At 57.7% G+C, this 20,900-nt stretch overlaps 1 protein-coding gene across 1 annotated transcript; it reads left to right on the forward strand.

Moving 5' to 3' along the window:
- Positions 1-2,614: 2,614 nt before the first annotated feature.
- Positions 2,615-11,100, forward strand: LOC121848512 (E3 ubiquitin/ISG15 ligase TRIM25-like; the record flags this gene model as incomplete). The annotated part of the gene is made up of 6 exons (XM_042332714.1): positions 2,615-3,043; positions 4,865-4,960; positions 5,868-6,092; positions 6,690-6,849; positions 7,620-7,700; positions 10,485-11,100. Coding segments are annotated over 6 exons (1,551 nt in total), but the record flags the coding sequence as incomplete, so codon positions are not given.
- Between the last annotated feature and the right edge of the window lie 9,800 nt (positions 11,101-20,900).

Genomic DNA, 20,900 nt, shown 5'->3' on the forward strand with positions numbered 1-20,900 from the left:
GCACCAAATTCCGTGACCCCATCTCCCCCACTCTCGCCCGACTCCATTGGCTCCCTATCCTTCAGGGGATCCAGTTCAAGATCCTGGTCCTCACATACAAAGCCCTCCAAGGCCTCGCCCCACCCTACCTCTGCCACCTCCTAACCCCCTACCAACCCGCCCGCTCCCCTCTCAGCCGCTCTGGCTGCTCCACGTCCCCCACCCACCCGCCCACCATTGGTGGGACCATCAGCCTCTCTGTCCCCACCCTCTGGAACTCCATTCCACAGTCTCTTCTTCTTGCTCCCTCCCTCGCCACCTTCAAAGCCCGAATCAAGGCCCTCCTCTTCGACTGTGTCGTTGCTCAATCTGCTACCCTCTCCACCCTCCATGATCCCAACCCCCAGCTCGGGTACAAATCCCTGACTCTTCCATCGCCTTGGGACGTCCTCCCGATGTGAAAGGCGGTATACAAATGTAATCGTGTTGTTGCTGTTGTTGTTGTTGATGTATTTGGTGTATTGTAGATCAGTCCATTTCAAAAATAACTTAACACAGACGCCAATGGGATGGTTTACCTCCAACTCACACAGCGTCAGTGACTCTCAAACACTCACACGATCGGAACAGATGGGAATCGGCATTTGGTGCATAAAAATATCAGCAGTGCTCAGCCTTGTGGGGGGGGTCCGGGGGTCTGTGGCCACTCACTCAGCCCTTGTGGGGGGGTCGGGGGTCTGTGGCCACTCACTCAGCCTTTGTGGGGGGGTCCGGGGGTCTGTGGCCACTCACTCAGCCTTTGTGGGGGGGTCCGGGGTCTGTGGCCACTTACTCAGCCCTTGTGGGGGGGGTCCGGGGGTCTGTGGCCACTCACTCAGCCCTTGTGGGGGGGGTCCGGGGGTCTGTGGCCACTCACTCAGCCCTTGTGGGGGGGTCGGGGGTCTGTGGCCACTCACTCAGCCCTTGTGGGGGGGGTCCGGGGGTCTATGGCCACTCACTCAGCCCTTGTGGGGGGGGTCCGGGGGTCTGTGGCCACTCACTCAGCCCTTGTGGGGGGGGTCCGGGGGTCTATGGCCACTCACTCACCCTTGTGGGGGGGGGGTCCGGGGGTTGTGGCCACTCACACAGCCTTGTGGGGGGGTCGGGGGTTCTGTGGCCACTCACACAGCCCTTGTGGGGGGGGTCCGGGGGTCTGTGGCCACTCACACAGCCTTGTGGGGGGGGTCCGGGGGTCTGTGGCCACTCACACAGCCTTGTGGGGGGGTCGGGGGTCTGTGGCCACTCACACAGCCCTTGTGGGGGGGGTCCGGGGGTCTGTGGCCCTCACACAGCCCCTTGTGGGGGGGGGGGGCCGGGGGGGGGTCCGGGGGGGAGGAGGCCGGGGGAGGAGGCCGGGGGGGGTCCCGGGGGGGGTCCCGGGGGGGAGGAGGCCCGGGGGAGGAGGCCGGGGTGGGGGTCCCGGGGGGGGGGGGTCCCGGGGGGGGGTCCCCGGGGGGGGGGGTCCCGGTAGGGGAGGCCCGGGGGGGAGGAGGCCCGGGGGGGGTCCCAGGGGGAGGAGGCCGGGGGGGGGGGGTCCCGGGGGGGGGGGGTCCCGGTGGGGGAGGAGGCCCGGGGGGAGAGGCCCGGGGGGGGGTCCCGGGGGGGAGGAGGCCCGGGGGGGAGGAGGCCCGGGGGGGGAGGAGGCCGGGGGGTCCCGGGGGGGGAGGAGGCCCGGGGGGAGGAGGCCCGGGGGGGGGTCCCGGGGGGGAGGAGGCCGGGGGGGGGGGGTCCCGGGGGGGGGGGGGGGGGGGGGGGAGCCGGGGGGGGTCCCGGGGGGGGGGGGGCCCGGGGGGGAGGAGGCCCGGGGGGGGGGGGGGGGCCCGTGGGGGGGGGTCCCGGGGGGGAGGAGGCCGGGGGGGGGTCCCGGGGGGGGGGGGGTCGGTGGGGGAGGAGGCCCGGGGGGGGGGGGCCCGGGGGGGGGTCCCGGGGGGAGGAGGCCCGGGGGGGGGTCCCGGGGGGGAGGAGGCCCGGGGGGGGAGGAGGCCGGGGGGGGGTCCCGGGGGGGAGGAGGCCCGGGGGGAGGAGGCCCGGGGGGGGAGGAGGCCGGGGGGGGGGGTCCCGGGGGGGGGGTCCCGGTGGGGGAGGAGGCCCGGGGGGGGGGGGGCGCCGGGGGGGGGTCCGGGGGGGAGGAGGCCCGGGGGGGAGGAGGCCGGGGGGGGGGGGGGGTCCGGGGGGGCGTGGGGGGGGAGGATCTCGGGTCAGTTTTACTTTCGGTTTCTCTCTGCGGCGGAAGCGGAGGATTGTGTTTGTGGCGGAGAGTGAGCGCTGAGGCCGCGACTCGGGGAGGGGTCGGAGCTGGTGTTGGGGTTGGGGTCGGGCCTGGGGTCGGGGTTGGGTCGGGTCGGGGTTGGGGTCGGGGTTGGGGCCGGGGTTGGGTTCGGGGTTGGGGTTGGGGTCGGGGTCGGGGTTGGGGTCGGGGTTGGGGCCGGGGTTGGGGCCGGGGTTGGGGCCGGGTTGGGGTCGGGCTGGGGTCGGGGTTGGGGTTGGGGTCGGGTCGGGGTTGGGGTCGGGCCTGGGCTCGGGCCTGGTTGGGGTCGGGCCCGGGGTTGGGGTCGGGGTTGGGGTCGGGCTCGGGCCTGGGGTCGGGGTTGGGGTCGGGGACGGGGTCGGGGTCGGGTCGGGCCTGGGCTCGGGCCTGGGGTCGGGGTCGGGGCTCCGGGAGGAGGTGACCTGCTCCATCTGTCTGGATGTGTTCCTGGACCCCCGGACCCTCTCCTGCGGACACAGTTTCTGTGGCGGGTGTCTGGCGCGGCACTGGGAGGGCGGTCCGGAGTACCGGTGCCCTGAGTGCCGGACCCGCTTCCCGGACAGACCGCAGCTCGGGAAGAGCATCAGTCTGGGCCGCCTGTGTGCCGCGCTGAGGGCCGCACCCGGCCCGCGGGCCGCCTCGCTCTGCCGACTGCACGGCCGCCGCCTGGAGCTCTACTGCCGACCGGACCGCAGCCCCATCTGTGCCGAGTGCGGTATCCGCCAACACCGCCATCATCAGCTGCTCACCCTCCAGGAGACTGCGGAGCACTGCGGGGTACCTACAGCCCGTCTGTGTGTACCTACAATCCGTCTGTGTGTACCTACAGCCCCACTGTGTGTGTGTACCTACAGCCCCACTGTGTGTGTGTACCTACAGCCCCACTGTGTGTGTGTACCTACAGCCCCACTGTGTGTGTGTACCTACAGCCCGTCTGTGTGTACCTACAGCCCCACTGTGTGTGTCTACAGCCCGTCTGTGTGTGTGTACCTACAGCCCGTCTGTGTGTACCTACAGCCCCACTGTGTGTGTGTACCTACAGCCCACTGTGTGTGTGTACCTACAGCCACTGTGTTGTGTACCTACAGCCCGTCTGTGTGTGTGTACCTACAGCCCGTCTGTGTGTACCTACAATCCGTCTGTGTGTACCTACAGCCCCACTGTGTGTGTGTACCTACAGCCCCACTGTGTGTGTGTACCTACAGCCCGTCTGTGTGTACCTACAATCCGTCTGTGTGTACCTACAGCCCCACTGTGTGTGTGTACCTACAGCCCCACTGTGTGTGTGTACCTACAGCCCGTCTGTGTGTGTGTACCTACAGCCCGTCTGTGTGTGTGTACCTACAGCCCGTCTGTGTGTACCTACAGCCCCACTGTGTGTGTACCTACAGCCCGTCTGTGTGTGTGTACCTACAGCCCGTCTGTGTGTACCTACAGCCCCACTGTGTGTGTACCTACAGCCCGTTCTTGTGTGTGTGTACCTACAGCCGTCTGTGTGTGTGTACCTACAGCCCGTCTGTGTGTGTACCTACAGCCCGTCTGTGTGTGTGTACCTACAGCCCGTCTGTGTGTGTGTACCTACAGCCCGTCTGTGTGTGTAACTGCAGCCCGTCTGTGTGCACCTACAATCCGTCTGTGTGTACCTACAGCCCGTCTGTGTGTGTGTACCTACAGCCCGTCTGTGTGTGTGTACCTACAGCCCGTCCGTCTGTGTGTACCTACAGCCCGTCTGTGTGTGTGTACCTACAGCCCGTCTGTGTGTGTGTACCTACAGCCCGTCTGTGTGTGTGTACCTACAGCCCGTCTGTGTGTGTGTACCTACAGCCCGTCTGTGTGTGTGTAACTGCAGCCCGTCTGTGTGCACCTACAATCCGTCTGTGTGTACCTACAGCCCGTCTGTGTGTGTACCTACAGCCCCACTGTGTGTGTACCTACAGCCCGTCTGTGTGTGTGTAACTGCAGCCCGTCTGTGTGCACCTACAGCCCGTCTGTGTGTGTGTACCTACAGCCCGTCTGTGTGTGTGTACCTGCAGCCCGTCTGTGTGTGTGTACCTACAGCCCGTCTGTGTGTGTGTACCTACAGCCCGTCTGTGTGTGTGACCTACAAGCCCGTCTGTGTGTGTGTACCTACAGCCCGTCTGGTGTGTGTACCTACAGCCCGTCTGTGTGTGTGTACCTACAGCCCGTCTGTGTTGTGTGTACCTACAGCCCGTCTGTGTGTGTGTACCTACAGCCCGTCTGTGTGTGTGTACCTACAGCCCGTCTGTGTGTGTAACTGCAACAACGACGACATTCCATGTGTAAAGTGCCTTTCATGTGGGGAGGACATCCCAAGGCACTGGACAGACAGAGTGACCGACCCGAGCTGGGGTTGGGGTGGGGGGGAGGGCGGGGGGAGCAGGGAGATCGAAAGCTCAGTGGAAGAGGAGGGTCTTGAGATGGGTTTTGAAGGTGGCGAGGGAGGGGGCGAGGGAGGAGGGACTGTGGGGTGGAGTTCCAGAAGGTGGGGGCACGACAGGGATTCCCTCAGTGACGGGGATTCCCTCAGTGACGGGGATTCCCTCAGTGACGGGGATTCCTCTGTGTAACTCTCCACAGAAGCTGATCCTGAAACGACGGTGTGAAGTGGAGCAGAGGCTGAATATGACCCTCAGACAGATCTCAGCGCAGAGGGACTGCAGTGCAGCCAAACAGGTCAGGCCGGCCCCGGGGTGGGGTGGGATGGGGTGGTGTGGGGAGAGGACAAACCAGTGTCCTGAGCCGAGAGGGTCCGCGGGATTCCAGGGCACTCACTGCTGATGGCAGCACAGCCCGGCCCGGCTCACCACAGGGCCTGGAAGGACAGACCAGGGGTCACTGGGGGCCGGGAATCCTCCCCTCAGCTTCTAACGGGGAGGGTGGTCCTAGCTGGACAAGCAGCGGGAAAGTTGTCAGTCCATGATATCAATGACAAGGTGGTTAGCTGGTCAGACTCCAGGTGTGTTACCCCAACACACTCTCTGGGTTCCCCCGAAGCCTTGGCTCTCGCCAACCTGCGCCTAATACTCTCCGGAATAGGGTAAGCAGGGGGCGTCCCTCCAGGGAGAGCGAGAGAGAGAGAGAGAGCGCATTCCATTCCAGACAGTGAGGGTCATACACAGACCATCACCGTGATCAGTCGGTGTCTGATACACACACAAACCATCACCGTGATGAGCCGGTGTTTGACACACACACACACACACACACAGACCATCACCGTGATCAGCCAGTGTCTGACACACACACACACACACAAACCATCACCGTGATCAGCCGGTGTCTGACACACACACACACACACACACACACACACAAACCATCACCGTGATCAGCCGGTGTTTGACACACACACACACACACACACAGACCATCACCGTGATCAGCCGGTGTCTGATACACACACACACACACACACAGACCATCACCGTGATCAGCCGGTGTCTGATACACACACACACACACACACAGACCATCACCGTGATCAGCCGGTGTCTGATACACACACACAACACACACAGACCATCACCGTGATCAGCCGGTGTCTGATACACATGACAATTGTCTTTCTCTCTGTCTTCAGACGTGTTCAGGAAGCGCTGAGTCGGGGCTTGTGGTGAGCCTGGCTGAGGGGGTGGGGAGCGCCAGGCGGGAGGAGACAGGATTCGGGGAGCGGGAGGTGCGGGCGGCGCTGAGCGAGGTGACTGCAGTGACGGTCAGGCTGGAGCGCCAGAGACTGGACCTCAGCCAGGAACTGCAACAACTACAACAGCTTCTCAACACCGAGGACCAGCTGCAACTCATCCAGGTACACAACGAGAGCGCGGGGGGAGAGAGTACGAGGGGCGAGAGAGAGAGAGAGCACGAGGGAAGAGAGAGAGCGGGGGGGAGAGAGGGAGAGCGGGGGGAGAGAGAGCTTGGAGAGAGAATGGGGAGAGAGAGAGAGCGGGGGGGAGAGAGGGAGAGCGGGGGGAGAGAAGGAGAGCGGGGGGGGAGAGAGAGCTGGAAGAGAGAGAGAGCGGGGGGAGAGAGCGGGGGGGAGAGAGTGGGGTGGGGGGTGGGAGAGAGAGAGCAGGGAATGGGGTTAGAGTAGAGAACTCCAGTGGGGAGCGAGCTCCAGCACAGACACGATGATTGGCAGGGTTACCAGGGTGTGTAGTGACTGTCCTGACCGCTGGTTGCCAGGGTTACCAGGGTGTGTAGTGACTGTCCTGACCGCTGGTTGCCAGGGTTACCAGGGTGTGTAGTGACTGTCCTGACCGCTGGTTGCCAGGGTTACCAGGGTGTGTAGTGACTGTCCTGACCGCTGGTTGCCAGGGTTACCAGGGTGTGTAGTGACTGTCCTGACCGCTGGTTGCCAGGGTTACCAGGGTGTGTAGTGACTGTCCTGACCGCTGGTTGCCAGGGTTACCAGGGTGTGAAGCTAACGGAGATCTGGGACGTGAATGAGGGACTGAACGCCGAGGCCGAGGTGAGGCGGGCGAACCCGAGCAAAGACCCTGCGGAGCTTTCCGGACACCTGTGCAAGCAACTGTCAGTGTCCTCCAGCCCCGACCCTCCCTCAGGTCAGACCCTCCTCTGTGTTATCTCGCTCTCTCTAGTTCTCTTTTTCTTTCGCTCTGTTCCTCTCTCAGTCTCCCTGTTTCTCTTCCTGTCTCTCTCTCTCTCTCTAGATATAGAGGGTGCGGAGGCCTCAGTAATGTGATGTGGGCCTTAAACCCACAAATGTAGAATGATAATAATTCTGGCATTTCATTCAGCGCTTTATCACGTCTTTGAAACGTCACAAAGCGCTTCACAGAATACACTGTAAAATGAATTGACTGTATATTTTGTGGGCAAAACGCGGCGGCCAATTGCGCACAGCAATGTCCCACAAACAGTCGTGGATTGAGTGACCAAACAATGCTTTTTAAGGGATTATTACCACTGGAAAGTGATCCACCAATCGACTAACAACCGGGTTCCTACTCAATGCTGCTAACCAGAGGTGTGTGGGGTAAGGAAACTGGTGTAAGGTTTTGCCCTGACTGAGAATCGGACCCAGGTCTCTCTCTTGCGAGGCGAGAACTCTACCCAATACAATAACTTGCATTTATATAGCGCCCGTCACACAGGATAGAGTCCTGGAACACTTCGCTACAGAACTCCACTAACTTCTGACCCAGAGGAACAGCTAAACCAGTCTGGGAGCTGAGTGTCTCCAGTCACTATATACAGAGTTAAGCGTTTTTAGCAGAGAGAAGCAAATTGATGAAATAATTCTCTGAAGCTGTGAAGTTCAGGTGAGCAGAGCTCAGGGCACATTATTGTCTGTGTGTTTCTGTTTGTACAGCGGACACTTCCCACACAGATGACATCTCAACCTCTGCACAACTGGAACATCCAATACAGAACCGCAGAGCCCTGCAGCAATGTAAGAGCCCGAGAGCAAGAGAGTCATTGAGTCTCACCCTGTTACTGTGTCTGTAACCCTGACCTGGGAGTGTGGACGGAGAGTGTAGAGGGAGCGTTACTGTGTCTGTAACCCTGACCTGGGAGTGTGGACACACAGTGTAGAGGGAGCGTTACTATGTCTCTAACCCTGACCTGGGAGTGTGGACACACAGTGTAGAGGGAGCGTTACTGTGTCTCTAACCCTGACCTGGGAGTGTGGACGCACAGTGTGGAGGAGCGTTACTATGTCTCTAACCCTGACCTGGGAGTGTGGACACACAGTGTAGAGGAGCGTTACTGTGTCTCTAACCCTGACCTGGGAGTGTGGACACACAGTGTAGAGGGAGCGTTACTGTGTCTCTAACCCTGACCTGGGAGTGTGGACACACAGTGTAGAGGGCTTTACTGTGTCTCTAACCCTGACCTGGGAGTGTGGACGGAGAGTGTAGAGGAGCTTTACTGTGTCTCTAACCCTGACCTGGGAGTGTGGACACACAGTGTAGAGGAGCGTTACTGTGTCTGTAACCCTGACCTGGGAGTGTGGACGGAGAGTGTAGAGGGAGCGTTACTGTGTCTGTAACCCTGACCTGGGAGTGCGGACACACAGTGTAGAGGGAGCGTTACTGTGTCTCTAACCCTGACCTGGGAGTGTGGATGGACGCACAGTGTAGAGGGAGCGTTACTGTGTCTGTAACCCTGACCTGGGAGTGTGGACACACAGTGTAGAGGGAGCGTTACTGTGTCTCTAACCCTGACCTGGGAGTGTGGACGCACAGTGTAGAGGGAGTGTTACTGTGTCTGTAACCCTGACCTGGGAGTGTGGACACACAGTGTAGAGGGAGCGTTACTGTGTCTCTAACCCTGACCTGGGAGTGTGGACGCACAGTGTAGAGGGAGCGTTACTGTGTCTGTAACCCTGACCTGGGAGTGTGGACACACAGTGTAGAGGAGCGTTACTGTGTCTCTAACCCTGACCTGGGAGTGTGGACACACAGTGTAGAGGGAGCGTTACTGTGTCTCTAACCCTGACCTGGGAGTGTGGACGGAGAGTGTAGAGGAGCTTTACTGTGTCTCTAACCCTGACCTGGGAGTGCGGACACACAGTGTAGAGGAACTTTACTGTGACTGTAACCCTGACCTGGGAGTGCGGATGTATGGTATGAGGGAGCTTTACTGTCAGCACAGATTATTTGGGGCTTGATGGTGGGATAAAGGTTGGTGCCCAAAGGTAGAGGAATAAAAAAATTAGCAATGAGTAGAGGAGTTTGGGAACTGCAGTGTTAGACACTTCTGGAGTATCCTAATAGAAATGGACCAGATTTTATACACGATTGAGAAAGTGAGCCTAGAACAATTTTGCCAAATCAGCAGATTTAAAGAGTTTATGGAGATAATAATAGTAATCCTTGCCTTTGATACAGAGCCTTATCATGTCTTTGCGACGTCTCAAAGCGCTTCACAGGATATACTGTAAAGTGAATTGACTGTACTTTGTGGGTGAAACACAGCAGCGAAAGGTTAATTTCAAAACAGAAACCAGGATGGTTTTCTTTTCGCAGATAATAATTAACAAGTGGTATGACAGGTGGTTCAGGCTGGGCGATCGATTCACTGACTGCTGTAATGGGTGGACGGTCTTGGACAGATTATAATCCATACTGTATGATCTGTACCGTTTGATCCAACGCCATTCACGTTGAGTGTCTGAAAGCGCATCACGAGATATTCTTTTTGTAGGTGAATGTGGCAGCAAGTTTGCACAAAGCAATGTCTCACAAACAGCCATAATAATAATAATAATGATGTTTGCAACTAATATAGCACCTTATCACATCATAAAAGATTAATTACCTTTCAATATTATTATAATAGTATAATATAATAATATAATACTATAATATAGTATAACACTATCATAATATAATAATATAATAATATATTGATATTATAATGATACAATATAGTGATCCGTGCTGTTGATCAACACCTTCCTCGTTGGCCATCATCTCAAAGTGGAGTCACGTAGCTTCGTGGTTAGAGAACTCGCTTCGCAAAAACTTAGGCAAGTTTACAACATGCTCTGTTTACCGCAGTCAGTAGGAACCCATCGTTAGCTGTTAGTCAATTGTTGGGTTGGTTTCTGGGAGTAATAATCCCTTCAAAAAAAAAGGAATGTGATGACTCAATCTGCCACTGTTTGTGGGACACTCACTGCTGTGTGCAATTGGCTGCCGCGTTTCACCCACAAAATAGTCACCACACTTTACAATGTATTCTACAAAGCACTTTCCGACTTCTCAAAGAAGTGATAAGGAGCTATATCAAATGCAAGGATTATTATTATATTATTTTATGGTTATTATAATATTATTACATAAGAACATCAGAAATTCCAGACGATCAAAGATCAAGGTCCATCCAGTTCACCTTCCACCTTCCTGGTGATTACATGCACATGTGTCCCAAACTCCCTATATCCTACAATGTTATTTTCTAAAAGAAAACGATCTAATCTGTGTTTGAAAGAACCAACATTTCCTACTTCAACCGTCTCCCTCGGGAGCCAGCTCCACAGGTTCACTATTCACGCACTGAAATTATGTTTGCGTAGATTTGGTCTGAATTTACCCCCTTCAATCGCAACATCATTACTATATTAATATATCATATTATATTATATTAATATATTATATTATAAGGGAGCGGTGTGGAGAGGGTTGGGAGTTGGAGGCTGTGATATAACGCTCTGTCTCTGTGGGGACAGATCTTGTGCAGGTGAGGTTTAACCGTGACACAGTGTCGGAGCAGCTGTGCTTGTCTGACGGAGATCTGATCGTGAGGAATGTGCATCCGCAGATGGAGGATCACCCGGACCATCCCGACAGATTCCAGGTCCACAGCCAGGCGCTAGGAACGCCAGCTCTCTCCTCGGGTCGGGCTTACTGGGAAGTGCGGCTGGTGTGGGATGGGAAGAGGAACGTGAAGGTGGGGGTGGCCAGCGGGGACATGAGGAGGAAAAGCCGGGGGTCAGGGAGCATGTTGGGCAGGAACAGCCTGTCCTGGTGTCTGCACCTGTCTGAGCACAGCCTGGCCGCCTGGCACAACAACCAGGGGGTAACCCTGGGGCCGGGGCCGGGGCCGGGGCCGGGGCGGGGCAGGGACTGTAGGCTGGGGCTGCTGCTGGACTTATCTGAGGGACGATTGTCTTTCTATCAGGTGACACACGACCTGTGGCAGATACACAGCTTCCAGCTCCAACCCTGTGGACAGATGTTTCCTGCCTTCTTCATCGGCCGGGAAAACGCTATCCACCTCAAGCCCTAACCGGGGACAGGGGGCAGCGCCAGCTAACGAGAGCCAAGGCCTGGGTGTGCATTGGGGTCACTGCTGGAGTGTAACCCGCTAAACCCATAGCTTGGCCACTGATACCACTGTCCGGCAGCTTTCCCGCTGCTTGTCCAGCTCGGACCTCCCTCCCCGTTAGTTAGGGCTTTGGCTGTGGGGTTCCCTGGAGCTGAGGGGAGGATTCCTGGCCCCCAGTGACCCCTGGTCTGTCCTTCCAGGCCCTGTGGTGAGCCGGGCCGGGCTGTGCTGCCATCAGCAGTGAGTGCCCTGGAATCCCGCGGCCCCTCCCGGCTCAGGAACCGGCCGAGAGACCGGCACAGAGGGGGGCCTTGATTCCCACGTTCCACTGTCAAACATGTCACCGTGGGGCCAGTTCAGCTCTGAGCAGACCCTGGTTACCATTCCCCCACCCCACCCCTAAGTAAGGGCAGGACATGTCAGGGATCGGGTGAGGCAGATCAGTGGGGAACACAGTTGCCTTAAAAGATTTGTGATAAATCCTTCAGTTTTAACTAATCCCCACCCTGGACATTCGGGCCTTCAGCCTCTCTGCCCCACCCTCTGGAAGGCCATCCCAGTGTCCCCTCGCTCCCTCCCTCGCCTCCTTCAAGGCACGTCTCAAGACCCTTCTCTGCGACCGAGCCTTCAGCCACCCTCCTACCCCCTAACCTCCCTGCCCTCCTCTCCTCCTGACCCCACCCCCCCGCTCGGGTCCAAATCCCTGATTGTCCAGCGCCTCGGGAGGTCCTCCTGACGTGACCGTCAGGGGCTGTGTAAATATAATGTGTTGTTGAATTGGGTTCATATCTGATGAAGTGTTTGGACCAATGGTGGAGCAGGCTGGAGGGGCTGGATGGCCTACTCCTGTTCCTGTATAACTGTGCGGTTGTGGTTTATGGTGACGGCAATAAAGAGAGTTGAATTGTAACTGGATTTTAATGTGTGACAGACAGAAAGGCAGCAGTGAGCCGGGCTGTGACACAGCAGAGCCTCGCTCCTCCCTCGCTCCCTCGCTCTCGCTCCCTCGCTCCCTCGCTCTCACTCGCTCTCTCGCTCTCACTCGCTCCCTCGCTCTCACTCGCTCCCTCGCTCTCACTCGCTCCCTCGCTCTCACTCGCTCGCTCTCACTCGCTCCCTCGCTCTCACTCGCTCCCTCGCTCTCACTCGCTCCCTCGCTCTCACTCGCTCCCTCGCTCTCACTCGCTCCCTCGCTCTCACTCGCTCCCTCGCTCTCACTCGCTCCCTCGCTCTCACTCTCATTCGCTCTCACTCGCTTACTCGCTCTCACTCGCTCACTCGCTCACTCGCACTAATGCCCTTGCTCACTTGCTCTCACTCGCTCCCTTGCTCTCACTCGCTCACTCACTCGCTCTCACTTGCTCCCTCGCTCTCACTCGCTCCCTCGCTCTCACTCGCTCTCACTCGCTCTCACTCGCTCCCTCGCTCTCACTCGGTCTCTCCCTCTCTCCCTCGCTCTCACTCCCCTCGCTCTCACTCCCTCGCTCTCACTCGCTCTCACTCGCTCACTCGCTCTCACTCGCACTAATGCCCTCGCTCCCTCACTCTCACTCGCTCACTCGCTTTCACTTGCTCCCTCGCTCTCACTCACTCACTTGCTCTCCCTCGCTCTCACTCACTCACTTGCTCTCCCTCGCTCTCACTCGCTCTCACTCGCTCCCTTGCTCTCACTCACTCCCTCGCTCACTCGCTCACTAACAGGAAAGAACATGCATTATCACAGTAGTGTCAACAACGCTAACACAGCGGTCGTCACACACGGTAACGTGTCAGCTCGGAGTCTGTCTGACAGACTCTCACGGGTTTTGCTGTGTATTCTGTAGATAAACACAGAAGCCATTTGCCAAATTACAGAAGGTGACGAGCCACCACAGGCGTGAAGTGACTGTGTGATGGACCTGCGGTTGTTGGTTACGGGACAGTCATCCCTTCGCTTGTCAAGCTGCGGTGCAGGATTTACAATAAACCCCTGGACGGGCGGCTCAGTTTAAGGACAGAGTCTCTGACAATGTGACGCTCCCCCAGTGCAGGGCTCGAGTGTCAGTCAGGACTGTGAGCTCAATGTCCTCCGACATGACTCCCAGTTTGACACAACCCCATCTACACGATCTCCGGCTCGACACGGATCAGGCAGGGTATTATTTCTGTAAATAAAGTGTTCCCAAATATTTGGCAGTATTTAATGGAACATAGCAACAGGAGGAGGCCATTTGCCCCTTGAGCTTGTTCCGCCATTCTATTAAATCATGGCTGATCTGTATCTCAACTCCAATTACCCTCCTTTGCCCCATATCCCTTGATCCCCTGACCTGACAGTTATCTCTCCACCTCAGTCTGGGCAATGTGAATGGGTCCAACCATAATCCACAGCCTTAAGGGAGATAGAGGGAGCGATTTCCCCGATTCCCACTAAACTTTTGTGTGAAAAATTGCCGCTGATTTCATCCCTAAATGGCCCAGCTCTAACGTGAAGATGGTGTCCCCCTTGTTCTGGATTCCCCCCACCCACCACCTCAATCAGATCACCCTCAACCTTCTAAACTGAAGGGAGGACAGCCTTGAGGCTGGCTCTAACCCTCTCTCAGGCCCATTGTTCCTCCTCCAGTGACGAGAGCTCTCTGAAAGTGGCTTCCTGATCCGCCCTCAGGCTGCCCTGGATGGCCTCAGCCTCCAGTGGGGTGGGGGGTGGCAGAACGCCCTCCAGGGTTTGTTCGATGGCATCCATCCTCTGCTGCACTTTGCTCTCAAACTCATCCTTGTGTCTGAGAACCAACTCCATGATCATCTTCCTGGCCTGGTCACAGCCTTGGTGCAGCTTGTGACGTTCGGCCTGAAACTCGGCGTCTCCCGGCTCCAGGGTCAGTAGGGTCCCCAGCCTAGTCACCTGAGGCATGAGGTGCTGGGTGGACACCTCCACGTAGGTGCTGGCGATCACATGGACCAAGTTGGAGATGTTGGTGGCCTGGAAAACCTGCACATAGATGAGATCTTTGAGGAAGGTCTGGTGGCTGTAGCCTGGGAGCTCCTGCAGGACCTGGGTGTGGTCACTGAACTGCTGCAGGGTCTTATTGAGGCAGATGTCGATCAGGCTGGACACCATCTGGAAGAAGTGCATCATCTTGGTCCACTGCTCCCTGACCTTGCCCAGAGCCTGCAGGCCTCGGGTCAGGAGGGCCAAGGAGCCCTCAAAGTCCAGCTCCTTCACCTGACACCTGCTCATTTCCGCCAGCACCTTGTCCAGCTCCTTGTTGGTGACTCTCAGCTCACGGAAGCTCTCGTCGTAGCGGCAGCGGCTGCTGTCCAGCTGGGCTTTGGCGTTCTCCATCTTGAAGCGAGCCTGGGCCAGGGCGGCCTGAGCCACGCTGGGCTCTGCTGGCTCCCCATTAGCCTTGGCCGCCCGGGACAGGTTGGGTGCGGTCTGGCTGAGCACGGGGGAGTCAGTGCGGATTGTGCTCCTGGCGCTGAACTTGAGGGCCGCGGCGTACAGCTCCTCGATGGCAGCCTCCACCTGCTCCGCAGAACCCAGCCCGCGGTTAGACAACCCCTCCAGCTCCCGGCAGGCAGCCAGGCCACGCTCACACAGGCTCAGGGCAGCCGCCCTGGGGGCACAGGCCTCCTCCAGGCTCACAGCCTCCTTCACCTTGCGGAAGAGTTCCTCGGAGTCCAGCCAGAGCCCCCGGCCCGAGGCCTGGTCTCGGAGCTGCCCGACGCTGAGGCCGCCCCCGGCCATCACCTCCCGGAGCCGCAGGGCCCCCACTAGCAGCTCGGTGTGCGAGGCCAGGATCCGGGCGGTGGCTCCGGCCACGGCTCCAGCCTCGGCTCCGGCCTCAGGCCGGGCGGCCGCACCTCGCTGCTTCTCCCGGATCCGCTCGGCGATGGCGCTGCCGGCCCCGGCTACGGCCTCCACTACCCCGGCGGCCAGGCTCGCGGGCTCAGCCGTCACCGTGGACACGAGCGCGGACACCAGGCCGCTGACTGTGTTGATGGAGGCCTCGGCGACGTGAAGCCCGAGCGCACCCCAGTGTCCGGGCGCCGAGGACACCGCCCGGCGATACCCGTCCTGAGCCTCCTCCACCTCCTGCCCGAGCCGCCCGAGCCGCTCCTCCAGCTGCCGCTGCTCCTCCTGCATCTGCTCCCGGCGCCTCCCGGCCTCGGCCAGGGCCCCGCGGGCGGCCTCCACCTCCTGCCGGTACCGGCTGCCGGCGCTCACGCTGGCCTCCAGCAGCTCGTGGGTCAGGTCGATGAGGCCGGAGAAGGCGGCCTGGACGGCCAGGGCCAGCCCCAGGCACTGCTCGGCCGCTGCTCGATGCTGCTGAGCTGGAGCGGGAGGAGCCTGCGGGAGGCCGGGGAGTCCGGGCCCAGCAGGGACCCGAGCACCCCACGCAGGTGGGCCGGGATACTGCGCGAGTGCAGCCGGATCTGCTCCATGTTGGTGTGAGCGGTGCTGAAGGCCCTCCAGCCCTGGTTGCTCAACTGCATCAGGCAGGCACGGAACGACTCGGGGTAGCGGAGGAAGCGGTAACTGCGGCCCGAGCCCTCGGGGCTTAGCGCAAAGTCGTCAGCCGAGGTGATGGCCACCAGCTGCCCCAGGATGGCGATGGAAATGGGCGCCGGGATCAGGAACTGCTCCCAGTTGGCATGAGGCTGCATCACCAGCTCCGTGTCTCTCCTCACCTGCTCGGCCTTGGTCAAGCTGAGCAGCGCCTGACTGACGGCGGACACTGGCTGGGCCTGGGGGGCTTCCATGTCCTGGCTCCCCTCTACTCCTCCTGCTCCAACAACAACAAATTTACACTTTTTATTAATCATAATAACGACTCGAGACCCTCCTCTTCAAGGGTCGCCCTCCCCTATACTGACCCTGAGTGAGGGCTCCAAGAGGAGGGTTTTGAGACGTTATTATTATGATTAATAAAAAACGCCTTTGGCCGCCCTCCTTCCCCGACCCTCCCCACACTCCACCCCTCCTGATCCCAACCCCCTACCCAGCCCGACCCTCCCCACACCCCACCCCTCCTGATCCCAACCCTCAGCTCGGGTCCAAACCCCCGACTGTCCAGGGCTTTGGGACATCCTCCCTTCGTGAAAGGTGCCGTGTAAATGTCATAATAATAATAATAATAATCCTTGCATTTGATATAGCGCTTTTCACGTCGGGAGGACGTCCCAAAGCGCTTCACAGAACACACTGTAAAGTGAATTGACTGTATATTTGTGGGCGAACGCGGCAGCCAATTGCACACAGCAATGTCCCACAACAGTCGTGGATTGAAAATGACCAATTTATTATTGTTTTGTTTTGGGATTATTATTAGGCTCTGTGTGGAGTAAGGAAACTTTCCCAAGGTTTGGCCCTGACCCCCCGGGGATTGAACTCAGGTCTCTCACTTGCAAAGTCATGTGTTGTTGGTGTCTCTCGCACTTCACACCAACCACCCACCCACTCACCCACACACCCACTCACACCTCCCACACCTCTCACTCACATTTCAAACACTCCCTCACTCCTCACACACACACACACACGGACCTATCATAATAACCTTTGCATTTGATATAGCACCTTATCACGTCTTTAAGACATCTCCAAATGCTTCACAGACTATAACGTAAGTGTATGTGTGTGTGTGTCAGCCCGGCTCTGTGTGTGTGTGTGTGTGTGTGTGTGTGTATATGTGTCAGCCCGGCTCTGTGTGTGTGTGTGTGTGTGTGTGTGTGTATGTGTCAGCCCGGCTCTGTGTGTGTGTGTATGTGTGCCGATCTTTAACATCCTCCTGAACAGGCGACAGGTTTGGGTTTAACATCTCATCCCAAGGACACCACCTCCCACAATTCAACACCCCCCAGCACTGCATTGGAGCATCAGCTTAGACAATGTGATTCCAAGTCCTGACGTGGGGCTTGAACCCATAACCTTGTGACTGAGGAGATAACGCGACCATTGGGCCAGGCTGACACACTAATCAGACCAGAGAGAGTGTGCATTCCGTTGCCCGACACAGGAATCTCCATGTGTAGGTCTGATGGTGATGTGTCATTGTGGTTTGGAGACTGTCATACAGGTGATGGGTTTCCATGTGTGGCGGACGCCCAGAGACAGTGACAGCCCAAACACAATGGCGACGTTGTGTTAATGTGTGGTATTTGAGAATGGATGAGGAATGGGGATGTGTAACCGGCTGATCAGGTTGTTGAGAATGAAGGTATGAAGGGAGTGATGCCTCTCCGCTCGGGTGTAGATTTAGTGCCATATCATGTTGTCAATCCCTCCGCCCTCCTTCCCTCCCTCCTCACTTTTATATCCTGCCTGTCAACCATCCTTTGAGCCTTTTTGCTTACGGTCGCCTCCGACTCCCCCTCCCTCTGGCTCGGGGTCAAACTCGCCACTGTCAAGCGTTCCGGGCCGCTACCCCACCGTGAAGGGCGTTGTGTCAATGTAAGCTGCTGCTGTTGATGGTAAATGGATGTGTCTCATCCCAGTGATTCAATTCAACTGGCGAAAGGTCACGGGATCTCGTGAGCGGCAGATCTCTCTGGCTCGCTCGTCTCTATTCACACATTTACTGGATACTAGCATGCCTGGACTGTGCAGATTGGCTGCCACATTTGGCTATGAAACACACAATCACTACACTTTCAGATGCATCCTGTGAGGTGCTGCGAGACACAAACCCTTGTGAAGGAGCTGTGTAAATGCAACTTGTTGTCGTTGAGATGATTCAATATGTGATGAGGAACCGTATCAAACACAAGTGTTTGTTTTTATATCTTTTATTTGCCATGTTATTGTCCAGTGGTTAGAGCACTTGCCTCGGTAAGTGAGAGGAGCCGGGATGAATTCCCGGGCGGAGGAGGAACCTTAGGCAAGTTTCCTTACTCTACACATCTGTTTGTCCAGCAGTAAGTAGGAACCCGCTTGTTAATCGATTGGCGGATCGCTTTCTGGGGCTAATAATCCCTTCATAACAATAATAATTGGTCACTCAATCCACAGCTGTTTATGGGACACTGACTGCTGTGTGCAATTGGCTGCCACGTGTCACCACAAAAATACACAGTCACAACACTTACACTACAGTCTGTGATGAACTTTGAGACTTCTCAAAAAGAGTTCAAAATCCTCGTCTTGAAAGCCACAACAACAACTTGCACTTATATAGCACCCTCCACGCAGGGCAGCGCCTCAGGGCGCTTACAGGGCAGAGCCTGACTCCGAGCCATGGGAGGGGTCTGTGAGCACGGTTGAAGAGGAAAGTCTTCAGGCGAGACTTGAAAGAGGGGAGAGAGGGGTCATGGCGGGGGATTGAGGGAGAGTGTTCCAGAGTTTCAGGGCATAGAGGCTGAAAGCACGACCTCCGATGGTGGGGCGGGGGTGCGAGGGACGGGCAGGAGCCGGTGCCAGACGAGCGGAGGTGCCGGTGGTGGATTGGGAGTGAGGAGGCCGGGGGGAGGGAGGGAGGGAGGGGTCAGGGAGTGAAGGGATTTGAACACGAGAGTGAGGAGCTTGAAGTGGATGTGTTGGTGATGGGAGCCAGTGGAGCCTGGGCCAGAGTTGGGGAGATGTGGGTGTGGGAGTTTGGTTGGGGTCAGTATGTGGGCGGCCAGAGTCTGAATGAGCTGTCTTGTGAATGGTGGAGATGGGGAGACCGGCGAGGAGGGGGTTGGAGTAATCCAGGCGGGAGGTGACAAACACATGCACCAGGGTTTGGGCGGCGTTTGGGGTAAAGTACGGTCAGTGGAGGGCGATGTGGAGGAGGTGGAGGAAGGCAGTTTCTGGTCAGGGACCGGATGTGGGGGAGGAAGGACAGCTGGGGGTCGAAGCGGACGCCGAGGTTACGCACTGGTTTGGTGAGTGTGAGGGAGAGCCCAGGGAGGTTGAGGAGATTAGAACCACAGGAGTGAAGGGGTTGATGGGAGCCAAGGAATATGGCTTCCGTCTTGTCCATATTCAGCTGCAGCAAGTTTACACTCATCCAGGCCCTGATGTCTGCCAGACACGCTGATAGAGCATCGGGGGACCTGGGGTTGGTGATGGGGGCAAAGTAGATCTGTGCGTCGTCCACAAACAGGTGGAAGTTTACCCCATGTCTGCGGATGGCATCACCCAGAGTGAGCTTATAGATCAGGAAAAGAAGAGCCAAGAATGGAGCCCTGGGGCCACCCCACAGGTGACTGGGGGGGCGGGAGGAGGAGAAACCATTTGCTGAGATGAAATGCAGGCGGTCGGTTAAGTCGGCCTTGAACCATGTGATTGGGTCCCACTAAGGTAGATGAGGGAGTAGAGGCGATGGAGGAGGATGGCGTGGGCGACTGTGTGGAACGTGGCAAAGAGGTCCAGGAGGGCGAGGAGGCAGAGGGAGCCCTGGGCACAGATAGAGAGAACTTTCACAAGCGCTGTCTCTGGGCTGTGGGCAGTCAGGGCGACAACCAGCCTGGAGGGGCTCGAGGAGGGAGTGGGGGGAGAGGTGTGGCCCAAGTTAACCTGCAACAATGTGTCCCAGGACTTTGGCCAGGAAGGGCAGGTTAGAGATGGGACGCGAGTGTGAGAGATTAGAGGCATCCAGGGTGGGGTTTGAGGAGGGGGTGATGACAGCGGTTTTCAGGGGGAGGGGATCAGAGCCTGAGGAGAGAGACCAGTTGACCGTGTCGGCCGGCAGGGGGAGAGGAGGGGGAGTTCAGTGACCAGCAGCTGGTGAGGAGGGGGTCGAGGCAGCAGGTGGTGAACTTCATGCGGGTGATTGTGGTTGAGAGGGAGGGAGAAATGGCGGCAAAGGGGTGTAAGGAGGAGGGAGCGACAGGAGCCGTGGCAGAGGGAGGAGGCGGTGTGGATGGTGTGGGTGGGGAGGAAGGGGACATGAGGGTGGGGTGGGGGTGGGGGGTGAGGACGATGCAGCCAAGTGGATGTTTTCAATCTTTTGAGGCTATTTTTGAGGCAGTGTAACCTCCAGAGAATAGTGTTCTCCACCCCCCCCCCACCCACCCACCCCGAGAGCAGTGTTCTCCCCCCAGAGAGCAGTGCCCACCCCCCCCCCCCCCTCTATTTCCCCCCATCTTTCCATTTCAGTGGTTGCTTGGTTTTCATCACCGCCATCATTTTTTATTGAGTCAGAGACGCCAGCCTTCGGGTGAGACTTGTCTGTGCTGATCGGGTGGACGTCAAAGATCTCACAGTCGTATTTGAAGGGTGAAGGGAGTTTCTCTCTCTCTCTCCTGGTGCCAAATTGGCTCGGACACCAGGAGAGAGAGAGAAACTCCAGCTGCTGTGCTCGCCGATAAAATAGTCACCGCACTTCACCACGACGCTGTTTAAACGTCTCTCAAGTAGCCATTATTCGTGATGGACTCTGGACGTACGAACGTGGGTTCTTGCTGAGCTCAGACTCCAGGTCACACCTTCCAGCAGCTGTGTGCCCCCCCACCCCCCGGCAACAATTTCCTCATTACCTGTCTGGTGAGCATCTGCCTTCAGTGTGGTGGGAGGACTTAGCTCGAAAATCCACCTCACGGCTTGATCCTGGACTTTTGCAAATGAAACATAGGAACAGGAGGAGGCCATTCAGCCCCTCGAGCTTATTCTGCCATTCTAGTCTATCTGATCACGGCTGATCTGCACCTCAACTCCAATGACCCGCCTTTGCCCGTATCCCTTATACTCTAACCTGACTGGTATAACAGCAACTGGAGCGTGTGGGAATCACTGGCATTAAATAAGGAAAACCGTAAATATCGCCCTCACTCTGCACCCAGTTGGAAAAATTGCCGGGTTTAAAATAATTGGCAAAGGGGAGCCCAGAGAGCTGTTACAGTTTTGAATAGT

This window comes from Callorhinchus milii, unplaced genomic scaffold (assembly GCF_018977255.1).
Source record: "Callorhinchus milii isolate IMCB2004 unplaced genomic scaffold, IMCB_Cmil_1.0 Scaffold3, whole genome shotgun sequence".
Classification (NCBI taxonomy): Eukaryota; Metazoa; Chordata; class Chondrichthyes; order Chimaeriformes; family Callorhinchidae; genus Callorhinchus; species Callorhinchus milii.